General features: G+C 39.6%; 1 protein-coding gene across 2 annotated transcripts in view; it reads left to right on the plus strand.

Annotated features, from left to right (window-relative positions):
• LOC8083570 (alpha-mannosidase) overlaps positions 1-2,986 on the plus strand; it is a 44,676-nt gene extending 41,690 nt beyond the window's left edge. For both annotated transcript variants that reach the window (XM_002464709.2, XM_021450296.1), the window contains 7 exons: positions 1,241-1,353; positions 1,766-1,850; positions 1,961-2,071; positions 2,148-2,243; positions 2,331-2,378; positions 2,454-2,522; positions 2,621-2,986. In XM_002464709.2, coding sequence (XP_002464754.2) covers positions 1,241-1,353; positions 1,766-1,850; positions 1,961-2,071; positions 2,148-2,243; positions 2,331-2,378; positions 2,454-2,522; positions 2,621-2,809 — 711 coding nt within the window. In that variant the 3' untranslated portion in view covers positions 2,810-2,986. The remainder of the gene's footprint in view (positions 1-1,240; positions 1,354-1,765; positions 1,851-1,960; positions 2,072-2,147; positions 2,244-2,330; positions 2,379-2,453; positions 2,523-2,620) is intronic.

Below are 19,615 nucleotides of genomic sequence, written 5' to 3' on the forward strand. Positions count from 1 at the left end.
GCATGGACGTCACCGGTGTCAGCTTGTCTGCCGGCGCTGTTGTCGGCAACGGTGACGACTCGCAGGAGGCCTTCGCACGCCACCACGACGTCCAACAGCACTGCAACGATGCCGGCGCCATGCCCGCTGAGCAGCAGGGCCTCCTGCTTGGAGGCCGAGATCGAGCGCCGCAACCACGAGGCCGAGCTCCTCGCGCTCATGCGCCTCCACCCGGTCTGCACGCTCGTCCCCTCCTTCCTCCTCTCCTCCCCTGCAGCGCCACCACCGCCACGTCCTTAGGCGCCCTCCACCGCCGCACCATCCTCACTCCTGCAGATGTGGCACGAGCTCAAGGTCGAGCTTGGTGGCAGCCATGGCCATGGTGAAATACACCACTTGGGTGTTTGATGAAATGCCAATAAGGAATGAAAGGGTGGTAATGTTACCACATCCTGAATCTAGGGTCACCGTATTTATATGTACAGGCAACACAAACACGATCTAAATAGAGCTCGATTCTATTGGGCCACGTTGTCAAACATGAGCAGTTGCACCATTTGAACCATACTCTAGTCAGCCATGCCATGGCCAGCCGGCCAGGCTGGGCAGATGCACCCTCACAAACACGCCCTACGACTCCCCACATTTGACCAGCCATCTGCATCAGGATCCCATGGCGCTCTCTGTTGGCCGCGTGTATCCTGCCACAGTACGATGCGGGGCGGCACTTGAGGAGTGTGGCAGGCAGCAGTTGAGGCCATCCGATGGACAACACCAGACTCCTGCAAGGCCGTCACTAGTTGAGCGTCCGATATGAGGACCTCCATGAGTGATGGAGGGGCACCGCCGCCAGACTTCCTGGAGGGAGGAGAGTCGTTGCCCCAGCGCTGGGCTTTGGAATGGCCCGCAGTGGTGTGGGAAGGGGTTGGGGAAGGATCTCTTGGCGCCGAGGAAGAAGAGACCACCGCCCGGGAGGCTGCGCGTGGCCTTGGAGGTAGCCGCCGGGTCCTGGGTGGAGGCCGATGTGGGGCTGGTGGAGGCGGAGGTGCCGGGAGGAACCATGTCTTTAATGTTTCAGGATGAGGGCAATTTTATTATGCATGTATAAAAAGTTTTGTGGCCCTACTTTTTTGGGCTTTTTTTAGCAGGTTTCCTTCTTTTAGGACAATTGATTCCGTCTCTTTTGTATAATGACTCCAACTTCTTGATTATAATACGCAATATTATAGCCTCCCAGGTTTCTGACATGTTGACTCTCTAGGTCAATCTCGGAGTGTATATAGCAGATAACAAATATGAGTTATCTGTACTTGTGGACCGTGCTATCGGAGCATCAAGCATTCAGGATGGTCAGCTAGAGATTATGCTACACAGGTAAAGTGGCTTGTGCTCGTTCCAAGACCTTGGTTATCTTAACAAAAAGCTCCATTCCATCACTGCCACACACTATGGTAGTTCCAGTTTGTTTTCTGTGTCTAAATCTGATAAGGGAGGCTCATTTACTCAGTGATAGAAACTGTGCCTTGTCAGATTCCAATCTAGAAGTGCAATTCTGTAACTGTGGCTCCCTTTAGCGGCTAGCCACGCATACTATTAAAATCAGTGGTTTATCAAATTCTTGCACACTTTCCAAGCATTTCCAGTTTAATTTGTAGCCTCTTTTTCCTTTTGAGAGAACATTAATTTGAAGCAACCCTCTTGATGTTCACCACAAATCTGCATACCGTGTTCTATGAATTCCTTGCACACTGAAACTCTCTCTAACCGCAAATGTTATCAATTTCAGGCGTTTACTTAATGATGATGGCAGAGGTGTTGCAGAGCCACTTGATGAAGTGGTTTGCGTGGATCAACATTGCGAAGGGCTTACGGTACACCGTACACATTTAGTTACAATATTCAAGCGGTCTCTATATTCTCCGGTATTATTTGGCTATCCAGCTACTAATAGCTACTGTAATTCTTCCTCAAAAAATCACAGGCCAGAGGCACTTACTATATCAATGTCGAAAAGCTAGGGCATGGAGCTCACTGGCGTCGTACATATGGCCAGCAAGTCTATTCTCCTTTTCTCCTTGCTTTTACTCATGAGGTACATTAGCTTACCCTCTGAACCTTTCTGTTGTGCGTTTTCATGCTGTCAAATTTAACAATTATTCTTGTTACAGGACGCGACAAGCGCGAAATCTTACAATGTGGCCAAAGCTACTATGATGGATGTGAATTACAGTCTTCCTGATAATGTTGCAATTATCACTTTGCAGGTGTCACTGTATTTCTCATTCCACCCATTACCCATGCATCTGATTACCTATATATTTTCCGTAATGGAGCATGTCTTAACATTTCAGAATCTTGATGATGGTACCACACTACTCCGCTTGGCCCATCTTTTTCAAGTATGTTTGTAGTTTACTTAAAATTTCTCCTTCATAATTAATCATTGATACTGATCAATATTTGTGGATCTGCAGGCTGGTGAGGACCCGAAATATTCAGTGGTAGCAAAGGTTGATCTGAAAAAGGTCTTCGGAAGGAGAACTGTAAGTAGAAATTTTGCTGCAGCTCTTCTAGTATTTTTTATCAGAACTTAGATGTCCCAATTCCATTAAATGTTAATGCTTATTCAATGCATGTGCAGATCAAGGAATTGACCGAGACTAACCTTTCCGCAAATCAAAAGAAGTCAGAGATGAAGAAGCTCAAGTGGAGGGTTATTGGGGATATGGAAAATGGTACTACCTCAGTAAAAGGTGGCCCGGTTGATTGTCGAGCTCTAGTTGTTGCGCTGGGACCCATGGAGATACGCACCTTCTTGCTGAGATTTTAATTGCATTTACCATGTTTGTAAAGAAAAAAGAACAATAAATGGAGAAGTTGCTACAATTATTTCCACATGTAAAAAAATAGATAAAGTACACAAAATCTGAGTTCAAATAGAAGTTAAACTTGCGTGATGGAAATACACACCCACACCAAACTAGTTCAAGTACTTTTTATTTGGTTCCTTACATTAGATTGCATCTGGGCTTATGAGATGCAGGATAACCATGCTACGTTGGATGCCATGTGAGTTTGCACAGTCCTCAAAGCACACACTTGGCTGCATTGAGCAATACTGATACCTACTGCAAGCTTGCCTTGTGCAGTAGTTGGAATTCCCTCACCTCCGCCACACCTCCATGACAATGACACCGCCTCCACCATACCATCTATGATGTGTGGTTGTCTACCAGCATCGTCGTGACGGCCCCACTGCCTCTTAGAATCCCGCAGCATCATTCATCTTTGTGAGACCCAAACAATGTCGTTTCCAATATCCCCTGGTCGCTGGTGTAATGTGCACCTCTAGGCAGACAAGCATGGGCCCTAGTTCACCCTAAAGTCCTAAACTCTGATGAAACAACCTGTTGCATCTTTGCTGCCATGAGAAAGAAAGAAAGGAGATGGTATGAGAGAGAGAGAGAGAGTTGTTGTACATTACTTGATTTGTGTAGTTCACTTGTACTCCCAACTTCTTCGGTCTTTATACTTGCCATCACGAGTTAAGGGTACAATCCAATCCACCAACTTTTTTTTGAGAATCAAACTTTTGCTGCTCCCTTCACAGCTAGGAATGTGCACATACAAGATGAACAACTTTCGTCATTGGTAGAAGAGAAATTCATCAAAAAAAAAACCTTTTTGTGATGAATTAGTGATGAATTTTGGTTCGTCAAAAACCAACTGTCACATTTGATGCACAGTGATAAACCTGATTTTTTAGTCATATAAGTGAATTCATCAGTGATGAAAAATTTTTTGTGATAAACCACTGTTTTCGTCAAAAATTGAACAATGAGCTTTGTCCATGTGGCGACTCGTCACACCCCAAAATTTTCATTTTTGGTTGTGATTAGAAAACATTAAAATAAAACAAGAGATTTAATTATTTATGTACAATTAATTGTCCAAGATTTATTTATGTTTTGCCAATTTATAGCATGGAACATGTGAATTTATAATAATTTAACAACTTAATGTAATGATCTGTTGCATCCATGGCGTTTGCATATGGTTTTATATATATATATATATATATATATATATATATATATATATATATATATATATATATTCTGATAATAACTTTCAAAACAAGTTTAGGAGTCGTTTTTATACTTTCAAAAACAAGTTTAGGAGTCGTTTGCATATGGTTTTTTATACTTCTTCTTGGAACCTTTAATTTTACAAACCCTTTTCATCGCTCCAAACACTTTCCTTTGGTTCCTCATACGACAATTACGGTGTTGATGGTGGTGTCGGGTATTAATATCAGGGACACTCGGAGGAAGGGATCTAGGACCCCGAGGGCACATATTCCATCTCGTCCAACCACTCGAGAGGGAGGAATTCTGCCTGGCTCGACCCTAAGGCCTTGTTTACTTTCCAAAAATTTTCAAGATTCCCCATCACATCGAATCTTTGTACACATGCATGAAGCATTAAATATGGACGAAAATAAAAACTAATTACACAGTTTGTCTGTAATTTGCGAGACGAATCTTTTGAGCCTAGTTACTCCATAATTAGATAATAATTGTCACAAACAAACGAAAGTGCTACAGTAGCCAAAGCTAAAAATTTTCGCGAACTAAACAAGGTAGCGCATAGGCCTCATGGGGACCCGCACTGCCCCCAACCAGTACGGACTCGTAAAGGCGCAAGCCCAAGGTCCACGTCCAGAGCGCCGCCACGACCGCCGTCCTCGTGCCCAGGTCGAAGTGGTATCTCCCTCGCCAAGGTAGTTAGCGTGCTACTAGCTCCGCGTTGACGCCGTGCTCATGATCGGCTCTCTCTTTTCAGCTCTACCGGTCTAGACTAGACACACCAGAGCGTAGTCTCGCTGCCGTGTCCTTGCCGCCGTGGTCATCTCCATCTATGGCAACTGCCTCCGATCCGTAGCGCCTCTGCTTCTTTTAACTGACCCAACGGGTCCACGGTGAGCTCCCGATGCTCCCTACCTTCTCTATTTCATAACAGCTCGTTGGGGCCGGTGTGTGCCGCTGGCCGTGGCCGCCATGGCCGGCCGGCGTCTGGCCTGCCCCATAGTTCTAGCTGCTCCATTTACACCGTGGATAGATCTGCTTAATTAGTTCTTCTGAGCTCATAGGTGCGCTAGCCATGACGCTGGAGATCTCACCAACTTTCTGGACCCGCTGGGTCAACTTCTGCCACACCATGGTCAGCGAGGGCTCGCCCCAGGCATAGTGGCCAGAGAGAGAGAGAGGGTAGAGAAGGGCTCGGTGGGCATCCTTTTCTTTTTCGAAAAAATGCTTAATATGATTTTGTTTTGTTTTAATTATATAAATTCACAGGACTACGACAAAAATTATGAAAAGTTTTGTGTATGCTTTACATGATGTACTCTACCTAGGAAAAATATGAATTAAGAAATTTTAATACTTTTTCTATAATCTAAAAATACCTCTTTGAATTAATAAATGTAACATCCATGATTTTTATAGGCAAAAATAAATAAATTTTTATTCTGAATTTTTTTGACAATGTTTCATATGTTCTGATCTACATTCACAAAAATTTTGGTACTGTTTTGATAAATTTTGATATTATACTTAATTATATGCTTTTAAATAATTGTTTTAAATGCTTAAATAATTAGAATAAATATTATTTTGACTTGATTGTGTTTTGGATTGATTGTAGACCCTGGGACACTTTTACCTCTACTAGTATAATGCCTGTGCTGACACTACGACTTTATCTTGAGAATTTCTCTTAAAACAACAAAATTGTTTTTGTATAGTCTAATTTTTATACAATTGTATTTGAGTCTATTTATAATTTAAAGATAGTTTTGCATATAAGAATGCATAGTAAAGTTATTTCTAATATTATAACCATCTAAGTTATATTCTACCTAACTCTTTAATCATGTATTGGAGATCTTCAAGGATGTTGTCGAAACATTCATTGCACGCATGATTCATCAAAACATCCGCCAAGAATTCCATCCTCAATGAAGTTGAGATTTGAGCATGGTATAGATAATATAATAATAAGTTATTATTTTTCTGTGTAGTGTACTATATATAGCTAGAGACTATATATGCTTACAGTGTTGATCGGCGACAATCTTTCGCCTTCCCACAACTTTATGAAACTGTATACAAGAAAGCCTCCTAGTTTCATGGACAAGATCTGTTGTTTATTTGATGTACATAAATGAAATAGCTTTTGTAATTTAATAGTGACATGTACTGTTACCGGTGTTTATTATGTGTAACCTTTGTTACACATGTAGGGCATTCTTTCTTCCAATTATAAATATTGTCATTCCACTTAGAATTAGATAGCCCCATGACGAGCCCAAACATTCTAGCAATAGTGTGAAATGTAGGTACATATGCCATTCTTTGATCATAACCCTTGAAACATACATCATCTTTAAGGGGGTCTATAATGTACACTATGATTTTACCATGTCCATTATGTCCATTATAGTAGTCGAATCTAAAAACAAACATATAGTACACATAACATAACTTACATTGTTATATGAGAATATAAGTGCTAAACAAAATAAATTAATTTTGTATAATAGTACACATAACATAACTTACATTGTTATAATCTTTAATTTTGTACTCCATGTCTGGCCACCACTCAAGTACTTTTCTTAATTTCCCATAATATACCTTGCCAATTATGCCACAACATCGTGGATCTTGTCCAAACCCTGATATTTCGCGACGATTGTGCAAAAACTAATTAATTAACTATACAATTATTGTAAGTCTTTGATAATGTTGACACCCGTTAACTTACAAAATTTGTTAGCATTTATTTATCTACCAGAAATTAATATCTACTAGAATAGCGTTATCACTGACAATATCCACGAGTTTTGTATATTCTGTGTTTTCTAGGGATTATTTCAAAAAGTGCTAAAAAGAGGGATTTAAGTGCTAATCGGCCACGAAACTTAACCGTGACGGAAGGATGACACCAGAGGATTCAGGCACACTCTAGAAGACACCCGACGCGAGGGGGGAGCGAGCAACCGCCAGGTGGGGGCGGCCGGCCCCACCCTAGCACCGGCCGACCCCCTTTGGTTAGGGTTTGCTCCCACCTTCCGGAAGCTTCCTCCACCGCCTCTAAGGAGCCATTTCGGCTGCTTGTTAAGTCGGTTTGATCCAACGGCGCGTGTCCATCCCACCAGGCTATAAATAGAAGGCTGGACCCCCTGGAGGAGGCCAGATCAAGAGATGAAGAGCCAGAGCACTAGATAAAGGTCCACTAGATCTAGGCTAGCAATCAAGATAGAGATTAGAGAGATAGAATAGAGGAGTAGAGATTCGGAGGAGTCCCAGCCTGTCAGAGCTTCCTCAGGAGCTGTATTCGGCTCCCTCGCCTAGAACCAACTTGTGTACTTTTGTATTTACCCTTTTGATTTAAGTAAACAACTTGTTTGTATTCGTTCTTTGGTTTGCAACTCATATTATATTGAGTACTACGATTTCGGTAGCTCCTAGGTCGGAGTAGTGATTCATAGCGTAGACGTGGTGTCTGGGCTATTGTTGCTTGTGAATGTCCCCTAATCAGCCGGACAATGGTAGTTCGCGTAGGTGACTTTATAGCTGCGTTGATTCCTCTGTAGTCCACTTTCCGTTGATAGGATTGATAGGATTATAGGTGCCTAATAGGGGATTACTCTGATTCTTTCCCTATTCGGGTTACTTGCCCAATAAGACGATACTATACAAAGTTTACCGGTTATTGGAACCAGAGTACATTAGTATTTCCTCATCATCAATAGTCTTCTGGATTGATTGTACCCCCTTAGATTAAGAAATTACAGGCTAGGTCATAAATCACCTACTGTTCCTTTGGGTTCAATATTAAAACTGGGTTGATCGTGGTGAAGTGTTGATCAGTATATATCTGTGCGCTTGCGGATAATCTGATTATAATCATTATTAGGGTGCAGTTAATTTATACCAACAAGCATTTTTGGCGCCATTGCTGGGAAACGGTTTGCTGATTTTTGACATTAGTCTATCTTAGTCTATAGTTATCCTTTTATAAAAAAAATAATTATAAATATATATAATATAAATATGGAAATTGAATCTCAACTTTTATATCAATATGGGGCACCATCGGGATCGTACCTCCAGCCAAAAGAATCTTGTAAACCTATTACATCATCTGGCTATGAGCTACGCCCGGGACTACTCAAATTAGTTCAAGAACATATTTTTTCTGGTAATTCTAGTGAAAAACCCTATTCCCATTTAGCTGATTTTGAGCAGACATGTTCACGTCTAAATATTAAGGGCATGGCCGGTGAAACTCTAAGGTAGAAACTCTTTCCATTTTCATTAACGGGTCGAGCTAAGAAATGGTATAATCGCCATGTTGGAAATAGTCAAGGAGACTGGGATATATTATGAAAAGACTTTTGCCTTAAATATTATTCTAGTAGAAAAGGTCGCTAAACTTTGGTTTGAAATTATATAATTCAAACAATTAGACAATGAATCGCTAGGCAAGGCTTGGGATCGTTTTGATTGCTTTGTAAATTCTGGACCTAATCTTGCTTTACGAGAACCTATGCTTTTGCAACATTTCTTTTTAGGCCTTAATGATAAAAATCAAGAATACCTTAATTTGGCCTCGGGAGGAGCATTTATGCATATTACTGTTAATCATGCTAAAACTATTCTTACTAATATTTTAAATGATCTCCCCAAAGAAAAGGTAGAGTTGTTAGAAGAAGAATCTCAGTTAGCTGAAAATAAAGTTTTACTTGATTCATCTCAATCTATAGTTGAATTAGCTAATGAGACAGAGATAACTCCAAATTCTGAATGGATGTTTGAAATTGAGGATGATTTCTTTGATGATTTTGGTAATACTACATTTTATCATAAGATTATTCAACCCCAACAATCTAGGGATTTTAATCCTAATTTCTGATGATTTAAAATTTCTTAGAGAAGTTATAAGAGAATTAATCTTTATCATGGGTGAAGTAATTCGCTTTAATTCACCCTCGGTTATTATAAAGTTGCAAGTAGATTCACATCCTTTCGAAGCTTTATACAATCCAGTTGTAGGAGTCAACATTATGTGATATACTTTTGCTAAAGAATTTTTGAGAAACATGCCATTAATTCCTACAAATCAATTATTAAAGAATTGTTCATGACACATTATTCCTAGCTTAGGAGTTTTGAGTGCACTTCCTATTGTTATCAATTATTTCCATATTTTGCTAAATTTTTATATATTTGATGTGTGGGATTTTAATGTAATGATTGGAGTACCCATAATAAACTTCAAGAAGGTTGTAATGGTAAATTAGACATTAAATTTGGGAAATGATTTAGTTTTTCAATGCCTAACTCATACAGTAAAAGTTAAAGTAGAACCCCTTCCTGAATTAGATCAAATAGAAGAGGTTAAGTCATCCGAATTCGATAATTTTAGTCAATCTGATTTAGAAAATGATACCCAGTTCTTCATCGAAGAAGAGGAAGAGGATCCTATTAATTCTGAACCTTTTGATGAATCACTAGAGCCACTTACACCTCCTATTGAGCTCAAACCACTACCTTCTGGACTTAAATATGTTTTTCTAAATAATGATAAAAAATATCATGTGATTATAAGTGATAAACTCTCAGAAGAAAATTATAAACTAATGACTGTGCTGCCTTTGGTTATTCACTCCAAGACCTAAAAGGCATTAGCCCTGTTCTTTGCACTCATCGCATACCAACCAATCCGGAGATTACACCTTCGAGAGAGCCTCAGCGTAGACTCAAGAATACGATGAGAGAAGTAGTAAAGAAAGAGGTCTTAAAACTTTTGCATGCAAGGATTATATATCCTGTACCGCACAGTGAGTGGGTAAGTCTTGTGCAAGTTGTACCTAAAAAGAGAGGAATAACAGTTGTCCAAAATTATAAAAATGAATTAATACCTCAAAGAACTGTTACCAGATGGCGAATGTGCATAGATTATAGGAAACTCAACAAGGCAACAAAGAAAGATCATTTTCCTCTACCTTTCATTGATGAGATGCTAGATCGTTTAGCCAATCATTCTTTCTTTTGTTTTCTTGATGGTTATTCAGGATATCACCAAATCTCTATCCACCCTGATGATCAAAGCAAAACCACAATTACATGTCCCTATGGAACTTATGCTTATCGTAGAATGCCTTTTGGATTATGTAATGCACCCACTTATTTCCAAAGATGCATGATGTCAATATTTTCTGATATGATAGAAAAGATCATGAAAGTTTTTATGGATGACTTTTCAGTTTATGGGAAAACTTTTGATGATTGTTTAGAAAATTTAGATAAGGTTTTACAAAGACGTGAAGAAAAACACTTAGTCTTCAATTAGGAGAAATGTCATTTTATGGTTAGAGAGGGAATAGTGTTAGGACACTTTGTGGTAGAAAGAGGTATAGAGGTAGATAAAGCTAAAATTGAAGTGATCAAACAGCTACCTCCATCTGTTAATATAAAAGGAATCTGAAGCTTTCTTGGTCATTGTGGTTTTTATCGTAGATTTATAAGAAATTTCTCACAAATTGCTAGGCCAATGACTAGATTGTTAGCTAAGGATGTACCTTTTGAATTTGATGACGAATGCTTAGAATCATTTAATATTCTTAAGGAAGCACTCACATCAGCACCAATCATTCAACCCCCTCATTGGTCTTTACCTTTTGAAATTATGTGTGATGCTAGTGATTATGCTGTAGGCGCAGTCTTAGGGAAAACAAAAGATAAAATGCATCATGCAATTGCTTATACTAGCAAAACAATGGCAGAAGGATAATTAAATTATGCAACCACTAAAAAAGAACTTTTACCTATTGTTTTTGCTATTGATAAATTTAGGTCTTATGTAGTTGGAGCTAAAATAATTGTTTATTCTGACCATGCTGTTCTTAATATTTGCTCACTAAGAAAGATGCTAAACCACGATTAATAAGATGGATCTTATTACTTCAAGAATTTGATTTGGAAATTAAAGATAGAAAAGGTGTAGAAAATCTTGTTGCTGATCATTTGTCTAGGATGTATTTTAAAGAACGAGTTACCTATTAATGACTCATTAAGAGATGACATGTTGTTTAAAGTGACCAAAATAGATCCTTGGTACGCGAATATTGTCAACTTTATGGTTGCAAGATTCGTATCACCAGGAGAAAATAAGAGGAAGCTCATTTATGAAAGTCGTCTCCACATATGGGATCCACCCTATCTCTTTCGGGTATGCTCACATGGGTTGCTTAGAATATGTGTACCAGTGGAGGAGGGCATGCAGATCATTTAGAAATGTCATTCATCACCATATGGAGGTCATTATGGGGTATTCCGTACTCATGCAAAAATTTGGCAGAGTAGTTTCTTCTGGCCAACCATGTGCGAAGACACCAAAGATTTTATCCGAAGATGTGGGCCATATCTAATGTTATCCTAAACGCTAAACGGTAAACTGTCGGTCACCCCTTCGTTTAGCGTTTAAACTGTTTAGACGGTGTTTAAATGGATTAAAACGGTCTAAACGGTTTTACACAATATTACAAAAATATGCATATTTTTAATATAAAATCAATCATTCTACCATTTATACATATTTATGCAACTAAAAAACCATTTATTTTATTATGTATATATGTTTATGCATGTTAGAAGAATCAAATATACATATTTATGCACGTAAAAAATCAATTTCATATTTATAAATATAATTAATTTAAGTATACAAATTGTTGATCTAAAATTCAACTAGATTCACCTAGTGCTTTCCTAAACGGCCGCTTAAACAACCGTTTAGCACGTTTAATACCGTTTACAACCGTTCCGTTTAGAACGTTTAGACTGTTTTTCTCGTTTTTTGACCGTTTAAACGGTCAACCGTTTAATTTCCTATTTACCGCTAAACAAAACAGTTTTGCCACCGGTTACCATTTAATGACCGTTTAATCGGCCGTTTAGGCGAACATAGGCCATATCAGAGGTACGGAAATATCACTACTAGAGATGTTATGCCACTCACCAACAATCTTCAGATAGAGCTCTTTGATGTTTGGGGAATTGATTACATGGGACCATTTGTGAAATCACGGAATTATGAGTATATTTTGGTGGCAGTTGACTATGTATCCAAGTGGATAGAAGCCATGCCATGCAAAAAGGCTGACGCAAGACACTCAAAGAGGATGTTTGAAGAGGATATATTTCTGAGGTTTGGAACACCTAGGATGGTTATAAGTGATGGAGGAACACATTTCACTGATAAAAAGTTTCACTTATACCTACGACATAATATCGCTACTCCATATCATCCTCAGACAAGTGGCTAGGCAGATACATCAAATAAACAAATCAAAAACATTCTCTAGAAAACAGTAAATAAAATGGGAACTTTATGGAAGGATCAGTTACCAAATGCATTATGGGCATACCGGATAGCTTATAAAACACCTTTGCGTATGTCACCATATCAATTGGTATATGGTAAGACCTGTCACTTGCCAGTCGAACTAGAACATAAAGCTCATTGGGCTATCAAAAGATGGAATATGGATTTTGAAGCCGCTGGAGAGAAAAGAAAAATGCAATTATCAGAACTAGAAGAATGGAGAGAAAAGGCGTATCACAATTCGAAGATCTACAAAGAGCAAACAAAGAGATGGCATGACAAGAGGATCAAGAAGAAGGAATTTGCACCCAGAGATAACGTATTACTTTTTAATTCCAGATTCAAATTATTTAGGCTTGGAAAATTGAGGAGCAAATGGGAAGGACCCTTCACCGTCGTGAATTCATCACCACACGGAGTAGTAACTCTACAATCAAGCGAAGGTACGTTATTCAAGGTAAATGGACACTGACTTAAACTTTATTTAGAACCATTTGATTAAAGAGTAATTGATGAGATAGAATTTATCCAATTACCACCATATTAAGCTCTATTTATTCCAATACTAAAATTTATTCGAAAACACATCTAACAAAAAATAGGAAGAGTCTAAAGGCACCACGCATAAGGGCACCCTAAGCGGGCCCCTGGTGGGGCCGGTCGGTGCCTATGTGGGGCTGGTCGGCGCCCCCTTACCGCCTCTCGTCCCGACATTCGTTCCCTATCCTTCTACACCCTTCCTACAGATATTCGCACATAATCCACTTGTAATCGGATATTCTTTAGTACGGATCCCATAGAGCTTAGAATCTATCCTCATCCTGTCTCCTGAAAACCCATATAAATATGTATCTAGATCCTCCTCAATAGTATCCCATAACCATCCACCTCTTTCCCAGAGAAGCTCTCCAATCTAGATCTATTAGCAATGGCGGACAAGGTAGTCGTCTCCCACGGCGCGGACTTCAACAACATCCCTAGCAATGACTCAAAGGCCCTCATCCTCGCACAACCGAAGCCTCTCGCCGTTGTGCCACCGAAGCATGTCGCTACAGTACCCCAGCGTTATGAGCAAGCCTAATGTATACAAGAACCATCTGATCCTTCTCCTACAAGGCGATTGCTGCAAGAAATTGCTAATGGGAAGCAGGTTGCTATCCCCAAGGGTACTTCGCTTCTTCAACCTAGGGAGAATGAACGGCTCTTGTCGGTCCAAACCGACAAGAATGGGAAGCTGATCTATGCCAAATACACCACCGCTCGTCCGGTTATCCAAGGGGTTCATGCTAACGCTAATGAAGTATACTATGTTGAGCATATCGCACCGACACCTAATCCCAAGAGGAAGAGAGCAACATCAGCATTAGCACTGGAGAAAGTTCCTAAGCAGCCAGCCCCTACCTTACGCACCATCAACGAGAAGCTTGAAGGCCTCTCTGAAATTGTCAGGGGGATGGAGAAGTCCAACTGTCTAAGGGAGAAACTCATAGAAGGCATGGACAAGCAGTTAGGGATCAGCTTCAAATTGATCCGCAGCCTCAAGAGCGATAAAGATAAGCTTGAAGCAGAGATTGCAGCCCTTCATGAAGAAATTTAGGGCCTCAACAATAAAGGGCAACCATAGTTGCCCAGTTAGGCCAGTCTTAGTGGCCCGTTTCAATGCACTGTTTCCAAAACAAATTCGCTGACAGGACATCAATTAAATGAATAATGAAACAACCTCCACAATGCATGAGTTTCACTTTGATGTTTCCTAGGCTGGGTAAAGCATTTAAGTACTGCAAAATGATTGGATCACATGCAACATGGTGAAACAATTTAGCCCTCTGTGGGGATTTCATCGTGTTTCACCGCGTGGGAAACAACACCCATGGGGTTTCACCATGGTGAAACTACTTCCTTCTCTCTCCTCTTCGTTTCATACAAAAAGTGCAGTTTTGCTGACATGATGCTCTAATAAATGTGCATGACATCCTGGTGAAACCCCCACTGAGACTCAATCGAGTCATAAAGAATTTTATTAGGACAAAGCCTATTGAGCTAGGGCAGTCGTTAGCTCAGTTGTTAAAGCGTCTATCAAATTATATCACCACCATGAATAAATAAAGTGCCTTATCTTTTGTCTACTCTATTCTCTATTTTTTGTATGTGTTTGTCTCCACATATTGTGCAAGAAAGTATACATGAAAATAAGTATGGGGGAGGCACATCTCAATCACGAAACAGAAATTCAGTCGGAAAATAGAGTAATTTGCAATACAATCGAACCAAGATCGCGCACAGCAAAGCGGGGCCCACACTGCCCAAAGGTGGGGCCAGCCGGTGCCCTGTTCGCTCGTCCCCGATCTCGCTTTGGTCACGGTGAGGTTTGAGCTATTTAAATTATAATTTCATGTATTTCATCTTTGAATTGTCATCCGAATCGAAAATTTTTATATTACATATTTGTAAGAAATAATAACCACCGTTTAATCCATGACTCGAAAATAAATTGTATAACACTTTCCTAGAGTCATGGTTGTGAAATTTATAGTATTTCATGTTTGCTTAAGTTATTGTGGAAAGAGAGATAGCAAAATAACAATCACTCAACTCCTGATAATTTGTCTTTGGAGATTTTCTTTCAAAAAGGTAAAAACAATTAGCTTCACCTCTCTTTGTATTGGAATCAAATAATAATCATATCATTCTATTATTATGACTTTGGTTGAGAGATTTATCATATTCCTAGTATCATAAAAATGAAATAAAAACATAATACACTCTCTTGAAGCACTATTATTTAGGAGACATGAGCTCTTCATAAAGAAATCTGAGGAAATAAAAAGGGACAAGTGTTCGAAACCTAAAAAATAGATCACAAGGAAATAAAAAGGGACAAGTGTCCGGAACCTCGATGTGAAAAAAGAAGAAGAAAAAAGAGAGCTCATGGTCCTTCCTACATAATATGCTAAGGAAGTGGATGATTTGTCTCATCCAGGAATATGATATTTCTCTCCCTGGTTATGAACATCAAATTAATATCACAACCATTGATGCCACTACAATTAAGAGAAGGTTGAAGCTATATTTTATTTGCGAACTTCACTTACTCTCTAGTAGACAAAATTTAAGGAAGAGAGTAATATATTTTAAGCTATCCTACTCTGCAATCACTATAGAATTTATGATAAGAACTTTAAATTTCCACATTGCGTGATGACTAGATCAGTTTTATATAATTTAATTTCCAAGTTTTGCATTAAATATTTACTCATCATGATAAAACCAACCTTTTTCTCGGGATGAGTAAAAGCCAAAGTGTGGGGGTAATTGTTGACACCCGTTAACTTATAAAATTTGTTAGCATTTATTTCTCCACCAGAAATGAATATCTACTAGAATAGGGTTATCACTCACAATTTCCACAAGTTTTGTATATTCTGTGTTTTCCAAGGATTATTTCAGAAAGTGCTGAAAAGAGTGATTTAAGTGCTAATTGGCCACGAAACTTAACCACGACGGAAGGATGACACCAGAGGATTCAGGAACACTCTAGAAGACACCCGGCGCGAGGGGGGAGCCAGCAGCTGCCAGGTGGGGTCGGCCTGCCCCACCCTAGCGCCGACCGGCCCCCTATGGTTAGGGTTTGCTCCCCCCTTCCGGAAGCTTCCTCCACCACCTCTGAGGAGCCATCTCGGCCGCTTGTTAAGTCAGTTTGATCCAACGGCGCATGTCCATCACACTACGCTATAAATAGAAGGCTAGCCCCCCTAGAGGATGCCAGATCACGATATGAAGAGCCAGAGCATTAGATAGAGATCCACTAGATCTAGGCTAGCAATCAAGATAGAGATTAGAGAGATAGAGTAGAGGAGTAGAGATTTAGAGGAGTCCCGGCCTGTCGGAGCTTCCTCAGGAGCTGTATTCATCTGAATTTGGCTCCCTCACCCGGAACCGCGTTCTGAGGAACTTTTGTATTTACCCTTCTGATTCAAGTAAGCAACTTGTTTGTATTCGTTCTTTGGTTTGCAACTCATATTATATTGAGTACTTTGATTTGGGTAGCTCCTAGGTCGGAGTAGTGATTCGTAGCCAGACAGTGGTAGTTCGCGTAGGTGACTTTATAGCTGCGTTGATTCCTCTGTAGTCCACTTCCCGTTGATAGGATTGATAGGCTTATAGGTGCCTCATAGGGGATTACTTTGATTCTTCCCCTGTTCGGGTTACTTGCCCAATAAGATGATACTATATAAAGTTTACCTGTCATTGGAACCATAGTATATTAGTATTTGCTCATCATCAATAGTCTTCTGGATTGATTGTACCCCCCTTAGATTAAGAAATTATAGGCTAGGTCATAAATCACCTACTGTTCCTTTGGGTTCGATATTAAAACTGGGTTGATCTTGGTGAAGTGTTGATCAGTATATATCTATGCGCTTGCAGATAATCTGATTATAATCATTATTAGGGTGCAGTTAATTTATACCAACAGATAAATAATAAATTTATCATTTGCCAAAGAAATCAATCTATTATTTTTTAGTTCACCCAATTATAATCTATATTACGATCAAACAAAACTGTCCTTTTATAATCAATCTGCTAGATTGGAACTTTAAAATTAATCTGGTAGACTAGCCCAATACCAAGGGGTACAGTCCTTTTATTTAGCATAAATAAAAATCAGTAGTTAACATGTTTTTCTTATTTCATAAAGGGCGGCTGGAACTTTATACAAAGGCCAAAAGTAAATAATAGCTAAAATAACATTGTTTTAAATGCACTAGTATAGAAATCAATTTCAGTAACGCCTCTCATTTTCATCAGAGATGGTTCACATAGGAAACCGTCTCTAACCATATCATTGGGCACTGTAGCTTATGATAGAATTCATAACTAGGTACATCTGTCTTTTTAGGTTTAGCATTGTTTTTCTTTGTTTTGTATCTTATACAGGGTATTTCAAGACTCACCACACTCCAATCAGAATCAAATTAATCAAATAGGAACCTCACATTATTTCTTGAGAGTTATGGCTAACAAAGCTCTATGAGAATTATCTATTCCAAGCACCGAGAATATCCGCACTGGACCCACATTCGACACCAATGATTCAGAATTTAAGCTTAGGCCAAGTCTCATCAACATGGTACAAGCTACACCATTTAGTGGAAAGAAACATGAAGATGCAACTACACATCTATAGAATTTTCTAGAGATTGCAAGCATCATCGTTGTCAAAGACATTGATCAAGACACCATACTACTCTGTTTATTCCCATTCTCACTCTTGGGAAGAGCGAAGTAGTGGTTTTATTCCAATAAATAAGACATCAACACATGTGAGAAGTGTTCAAAAGCCTTTCTAGAGAAGTTCTTCCTAGTGGGCAGGACCAATTCCTTAAGAGGAAAGATTACCAATTTTCAACCATAAAATGGAGAAACCATTCTAGATGCATGGGAGTGTTACCAAGAACACATTTCACATTGTCCCCATCAGGAAATAGAGTGATGGTTGCTTATGCAATGCATTTGTAATGGATTAATTTAGAAATCTTGTGATCAACTGGGTGCGAATGCTAGTGGATCATTTACAGCACTCACTGGTGGAAAAGCTGAAATCCTTATGGAAAGAATTGAAGAAAACCAAAGTTGGTCACCAGATAATATTCAAGCATGCCACCAAAGTGAAGAAGCACGAGAGAAATTGTGTGCGTGTTGACGGTCCTTGAGTATCAAATTTAATTATCAAATAAACAAAGAAAAGGATCCAAATGAAATCAACATCTAGACTTAGAGTTTTATCTGATAGAATTCCACGAGTTTTGGTGTTTGTCTATTTCTGCAGGGGGTTATCAGGAAATACGGAAGAAAGGCCCACACGTCGGGATTACATAGAGATATTAACGTGCCGTGCAATTATCTTACATCTAGAAGACTCTAGAAGCCACGGGAAGGAAGCGGAGGCCGAACGGGGCCAGAGGCAGGGCGCCCGCCCTCCTGCCCTGGGCGCCCGCCCTGACTTGGAGCCCAATCAGGACTCTTTCTCTCGGGAGATCTCCACCGAACTAAAGGATCAAGAATAACCGTTCAATCAATGTCGGTTTGATCCGACGGCCCAGGTTCACTTGAGGGGACTATATAACCAGACCCCCTGGCCCCTGGAGGAGGCATCCCTTGATCATTATTCATTATTCATAGACAGAGCAAAAGCTAGGGTTTAGAGATGAGAGCTCTCCTCTCTTCTCTAAACTAGAGTAGATCTAGATAGTAGCAAGATGGAGAGCGAAGGAGGATAGAAGGAATGTCCGATGAGACCCTCAAATGGAAGCTCTTTCCGTTCTCTTTAACGGGAAAAGCTAGAAATTGGTACAAACTCAAAGTAGGGAGTGTTCATGGAGATTGGAAGGAGTTATATAGTAGTTTTCTTTCTAAATATTTTCCAATCTCCAAAGTGGCAGAACTTCGGCGTGAGATTATTTCTTTTAAGCAACTGGAAGAGGAATCTCTTAGGAAATCATGGGACCGCTTTATTAACCTTACTCTCACTGGCCCAAAGCTTTCTATTCCAGAAGAAGTTCTTCTAATTCACTTTTTTGAGGGCCTTAGTGGGGAAAATAAGCAAACCTTGAATACAGCCTCTAGAGGATCCTTCTATCACCTACTGCTAGTGAAGCTTGGAATTTGATTGATTTATTAAGTGGAAAGTCTCCTAGATTTTATATCCCTCAGAAAGAGACAGAACCAGTTCCTAGACAAGAAGAAGAAGTTTCGATAGCCAGATCACAACCACTTCAATTCCAAACTTTAGCTATCGATCCTAAACCATCAATACCCCAAAATTCTTCAAGAGAGGAAGGAATTCCGACCTTAAATCTTTCAGATGCTGATGGTTTAGACTTCTGGTTCCATAAGAGACCTTCAAGCAGGGATAATTCAAATCCTCGCAATAATGGTTCTCTTAGAGAATGTCCTGGTTCCTATTATGAAGAAGTCGAGGATGACACATCAAGTAAAGGAGAGCTAAGCCATATTGAAAATTCTAACACCTCCCCTTTCCTGATCACAAGTTCTAAATGGCTAGAATGTGTAGAATGGATGGATAAGGAAGAAGCCTTAATGAATTCTGACTTTGGTTCAATTTCAAATGGTGAGTTCTTGACTCCCTTTGAAGATGGGATTCATCCAACTATAG

The sequence above is a fragment of the Sorghum bicolor genome, chromosome 1 (genome assembly GCF_000003195.3).
Source record: "Sorghum bicolor cultivar BTx623 chromosome 1, Sorghum_bicolor_NCBIv3, whole genome shotgun sequence".
NCBI lineage: Eukaryota > Viridiplantae > Streptophyta > Magnoliopsida > Poales > Poaceae > Sorghum > Sorghum bicolor.